At 54.5% G+C, this 5,743-nt stretch overlaps 1 protein-coding gene across 1 annotated transcript; it reads left to right on the forward strand.

Moving 5' to 3' along the window:
• Positions 1 to 1,732: 1,732 nt before the first annotated feature.
• On the forward strand, positions 1,733 to 3,842 carry LOC308240346 (erythroid transcription factor-like; the record flags this gene model as incomplete). Its single annotated transcript, XM_080653223.1, has 4 exons — positions 1,733 to 2,075; positions 2,179 to 2,285; positions 2,799 to 2,921; positions 3,477 to 3,842. 4 exons carry the CDS (start codon positions 1,733 to 1,735, stop codon positions 3,840 to 3,842), a joined length of 939 nt encoding a protein of 312 aa, XP_080509349.1.
• Between the last annotated feature and the right edge of the window lie 1,901 nt (positions 3,843 to 5,743).

Consider the following 5,743-nt stretch of genomic DNA (forward strand, 5'->3'; position numbering starts at 1 on the left):
TGACTGTGGCTAGTGGCGACCACACGAAACAGCGTAGCTCTGGGGAGTCTACAGAATCCTGAAGCAGACACTGCTATAGGCTTTTCAACCCTGTTCCCCCTTCTTCCTGACTCACTCACTTTCCCAGCCTCCCTTACAATGACAGGTGGACATGTGACAGTTCTGATCAATGGAGTGAGCAGTGACATACACAACTTCCAGGCCTGGCCCATAGGAACCTCTCAAGGGCCCTGGCTGGTGTATCAGTGATTAGAGCAGGGGTGGGCAAACATTTTGACTCGAGGGCCACCATGGGTTCTTAAACTGGACCGGAGGGCCGGAACAAAAGCATGGATGGCGTGTTTGTGTGAACTAATATAAATTCAAAGTAAACATCATTCCATAAAAGGGTACGGTCTTTTTTTTTAAAATTTCAATAGTTTTATTCATTTCAAACATTTTAACAAGAAGAATGTAAACACTAATTATTATAATTTGAAACTTCAAAAAATGGAGGAATCATAGCACAATAACATACCTTATATTGAAGATGGCAAAGGCAAAATAAAATTGCCTAATAAAGGAAAGGTACAAAAGCCTTTCAAATTAAACTTAAATATAATAAAATAATTTAAAACTAAAACAAATAGAAAAGAACAAAATGTGTAAACAGTAAATTAAACATTTTCTTTAGTGCAACTTCCAAATTATACCCGGGACGTAGATGTAGATGGCAAAGTAGACTGGGTTGAAAGGTTTTTGGTCTTTAAAACATCAACTTCAGTGGGAACAGTGTTGTTGGTCTCCTTTTAGCTAATGCTCTGATACTGTGCTCTCCAGGGGCGTGTCTCCCTCCATCACCACGATAACGTGTCTACGTATTCCCAAGGTGATGTCGGGGGACGCGTCCATGGCATTACAAGGAGCCTCTGGAAGATTGAGAGGTTGTTCCTTCTACTGAGTGGGGGATATAAATCGGCCCACTCAGAAGGAGGAGCTGCGGCGGTGTTTCCCGACGTTGCCATGTTAACACTGCTGCTGGGGAAGGAGCGGAGGGGAGAGCAAGAGAACCCTCTGCTCTTTCGGCTCCGCGGGCCGGATAGAACAGCCGAACGGGCCGGATCTGGCCCGCGGGCCGTAGTTTTCCCACGGCTGGATTAGAGCATGGGCCTGTGCACCAAAGGGTCTCGGGTTCAATTCTCAGTCAAGGGCATGCACCTGGGTTTAAGTTCGATCCTCAGCCCCAATCAGAGCACATGCAGGCAGCTGTGCTGAACTGGCTTTCCTGGCAGGGTTCCATGCTATTGGGGTTGCCATGGAGGCCCTTAGCTAGGGTAGAACACCACAAAGAGGCCATCTTGGAAATGGCCGGAAGCCTTCACGAGGCTATGTGGACCATGTTCCCTACGTATGTGCAGGCCTGGGAATGTACATCCCCAGACTGCCTCATCGGCCATGACTGTTGTAAGTAGGTGGGGGTGGCCCTAGTTGTTGAGTGGCCCATGGGGCTCCACACAGTTATGCTCAAAGCAGCTGCCAGGGTGACCAGTGGGGCTCAGATCCAGGAGTCCCTCAGGGCCAGCAGCTGTTCTGGCAACCTATGGGAAGGTGGGAAGGTTGGCCACCATGCTGGGGCTGTTGGGCACCACTGCGCCCTGAAAGCAGGATGGCGTCAGACCTTCTGTCCCCTTCTTTCTTCCTTCCCATACCCACCCCCTCAACAGGCTTCCAGGTGAACCCATGTCTCGGCTGTATGGAGGGGACCCCAGGGGGCTCACCATACACCAGCTGGGCCTACGGGAACACTGGGCTCTACCCTCCCTCCACTGTGTGCCCCACCTGGGAGGACGCCCCGCCTCAGGCCTCAGAAGATTCCTATGTGAGCAGCACCTCCCTAGAGACCTTACAGACACGGCAACTGAGTCCGGACCTGCTGACACTGGGACCTGCAGTGCCTTCCTGCATCCCTGTCCCCAGCTATGCCTACGGGGCCCCCAACTTTTATGGGAGCTTCTTTCCTCCTACCGGAAGCCCCCCCAATCCAGCGGCCTATTCCCCCACCAACCTTCATGGAATCCTGCCCATGGCCACCTATGGTGAGATTCCCCAAAGGGGACAGGGAGGTTGAGGTCGGGGGGGGGGGTCCAAGGCAAAGTTGGGCTGAGTCTGGTCCCTCTTCCCCCCTGTCCACCTCACCAGAGGCCAGGGAGTGTGAGTACTGCAGAGCGACAGCCACTCCGCTGTGGTACCTGTGCAATGCCGATGGTCAGACGATGAATAGTCAGAACAGGCCCAAAAAGCGCCCGGTAAGACCCCAGGTCTGCCTCCCCTCACCCAGGTACTGCTGTTCCCACTCCATGCAGGATCTCTGTCCTCACACTCTACGAGAACCCCGATCCCCCGCCCTGCCCCATCCACTCAGGGACCCAGCTCTGCACAGGAATGTCTACCCTCAGCCCACCCTCAGGCTGCAAGCAGGCACGCCGTCCACTCCCTGCACAGTTTTCATACTTGGCTACACACTGGGATCACCGTGGGGCCCTCCCAAGATGTGTTGATTTACTTGGTCTGGGGCGCTGCCTGGGCATCAGGATTGTTTTCGACTCCCCAAGTGATTCCAATGTCCACCAACGTTGAGAACCACTGATGCAGTCTCCCACACCATCTGGAAAACTCTGGGACAGGAGGCCATGTCCTCGCCCCTTAGAGAACCCTCAGTCTACGCCTTGTCCAGGAAGTTCTGCCTTCACCATGACCCTCACCTCCTGTGTCCGCCAACCCCCAGTGCACTGACCCTCACATTCTTGCTGTCCCGGAAGGTCAACAAGTGGGCAGGTACCCAGTGCACCAACTGCCAGACAACCACCACGGCAGTGTGGCGGATGAATGCCAATGGAGACCCTGTGTGCAATGCCTGCGGACTCTATTACAAGCGACACAAGGTGTGCTCTGCCTCTTGGAGCCTCCCCTTGCTCCCCCATCCCACTAACCCTGCCTTCCTTCTTCTTTTCCTTTCCTGTATCCTTCCTATCTCCCTTCCCTCTCTTCTCCCTGTTATTCTCCTCCCTCCTCCTTCCCCCTCATCTCTCTCTTCTCTGTACCTTCATCTCCTCCCTGCCTTTCTTTTCCCTCCTGCTCCCATCTCTCTCCTCCATTTCTCATCTCCTTCCTCCTCCCCTCTCATCCCCTTCTTCTCTGTACCTCCATCTCCTCCCTGCCTTTCTTTTCCCTCCTGCTCCCTTCTCTCTCCTCCATTTCTCATCTCCTTCCTCCTCCCCTCCAGCCATCAGCTAGTCCTATGGCTAGAGGCTCCCCCAGGCTTTCCCCAGCTTAGGGCCTCACAAGCTCATGATTCTTAGGGTATTATCTGTGCCACAGCTGGGGCCTGCTCCCCTAGTCCTGACCCAGTTCCCTACTCTTAAGGAGTGGGGTGGAAGGGTGGAGACACAGAGGCAAAAGTCTGAGGTTGGGACCACTCATGGCCTCCCTTTTGTCAGGTGAACCGACCAGTGACCATGCAGAAGGATGGTATAAAGACTAGAAAGCGCAAGGCATCACAGAAAGAAAAAAAGAAGCCAGCGTCAAGTCTGGGACGCGCAGGACCAGCTGATGCACCAGCCAGTGGCTCCATGGCTGGGGGCAGTGATGGTAAGAATTGTGGGGAGGTGGCCTCAGGCTTGACATTGGGCCCACCTGGCACTGCCCATCTCTACCAAGGCCTGGGCCCCGAGGTGCTGTCAGGGCCTGTCAGCCACCTCATGCCTTTCCCCGGGCCCCTGTTGGGCTCACCCACAGGCTCCTTCCCCACAGGCCCCATGCCTCCCACCAGCAGCAGCACTGTGGAGGCGCCACTCAGCTCATGAGGACAGAGCATGGCCTCAGAGCAGGGGTGGGGTCCCTCTCTGCGTGGAGCCAACAGTCTCTCTACAACCCAACCTCTGGGTCCCCCACACCTCTTGGTCTGGACCTTCAAAGATTTGTGAAATAAAGCACCGAAGTCCTGAAGTTGGAGGTGTGGCTCTGAGTGGGATGAATAAAGAGCCGTGGTAGGTGGGTGTGCAATGGTGCCTGTGGTTCTCTGGTGATGGCGTGAGGCTGTGAGAGACAGCACGTGTGACCCTTCATGACAGTGGGTTACGATGTACAAGTATAACAGTGTATGTGAAACCGCATGTGACAGCAACCAGGGTGTATGAAATGGCGTGTACATGTACACGTCATGGGCAGAGACAGTGTGTGGTGGCTGATTGCTCTGTGAGGTGGTGACCATGGGGGTGAGGTTGTGAGAGATGGTGTGCCTGACACCAGGCGACTGTGAGGAATGGGCACAAGTGACTGTACGAGAGGACGTGGGGGTATGTGTGTAACGGGGTGTGCGGAGGCAACATGTGAGGTTGCACTCATGTGATTGCACACCACGCAGGGTGGTTCTGAGACGGTGTACCAGGCACAGCATGTGTACCAGGCTCAGCATCTGATAAACAAACATTTCTGGAATGCTGACCAAGGACTGTGTAGGACGGTATGTGGAGACCTAGCAGTGTGACCTGAGGTACTGCGTGTCAGGAGGTCTTTGTGGGTCTGGTAAGGGCAGCGCTTGTGTGTCAGCATCTGTATGTGAGCGTATCCCATATCATGTGCCCTGTCACAGTGTCTCTGAGCGGCTGACAGCGTGAGCAGCTCTGTACACGTGTTTGTGGAGGCATCAACATATATAGTTTCGGTCTGTAAGCTAGGGACCCACCTCCAAGGGACAGAAGACATGTTCAGGACAGGAATGGGAGGAAAGAGTGGGGCTGGAATGGCAGCCAGCAAGAAGGGCAAAAGGCCAGTCTTAGACCCTGGGGTTGTCCAGGGGCCCACCTGTCACTCATCTCTTATCTCTCTCAGCCCAGCTCGGCCTGCAGCCCTGTGGGAAATGGTAGAGAAGGAGGGGGGAGATTAGGAGACAAAATAATCTCTAGGGGGGATATTTAGACCCCACAGGTGGGGAGCTCCCCACAGTGCCAACTCCCTCCCCAACACACTCACTGACCTGGGTGAACTGCTCCCCCTGAAGTGGAATCTGTTCTTCCATGGAACAGACCCTCACATGGGAGCATGCACGGAGTCAGGTGACATCCTAACCCAGACAGGTTAAGTGGCTCTCCCAAGGCCACACAGCTGGTGGCACAGGGCTGAGCCAGGCTCCGTGGCTTAGCCTCCACACTGCCCAGAGGCCCCTAACCGCAAGCAGCACCGTTTCCTGAGTGCTCACTGTGCTCGACAACAGCCGGGAGGCTCAGCTGCTTTCGTTCATGAACACCTGAAAAAATACTCTAGTCCGGCCAGTGTGGCTCAGTGGTTGAGCATCAACAGAACAGCATCCCTTCAGCTAGTCAGCACATTGGCCCACTGCAGAATCACAGTAGTCCCTGCTCATTACAGGGATTGTCCAGAACTTCCCTGGCCACTCCAAAGAACCCCAGCCTCCTCTCCTGTGGGAGCCCCTGTCCTCGTCTTGAACAGAAACCTCTTTCGGAAACTGTGCTGGAAAGACCTCTGGACCCGCCGTGTTCAGGAGCCCCAGATCTTCAACCCCTGTAAGAACGGCAGCCCTAGCCTGGTTCAGGAACCTCTCTGATACAGGAGCTCTAAGGGCACCCTTTCTCTAGTCAACAGGAAACCCATCCTGACCCTGAATAGGATCACCGATCCTCACCTTATATAGGAGGCACCCCTGTCCTGCCACCGCAGCACAGGCACCTCTGCCTGCCCTGGGTAG

The sequence above is a fragment of the Plecotus auritus genome (assembly GCF_963455305.1).
Source record: "Plecotus auritus genome assembly, chromosome: X".
Classification (NCBI taxonomy): domain Eukaryota; kingdom Metazoa; phylum Chordata; class Mammalia; order Chiroptera; family Vespertilionidae; genus Plecotus; species Plecotus auritus.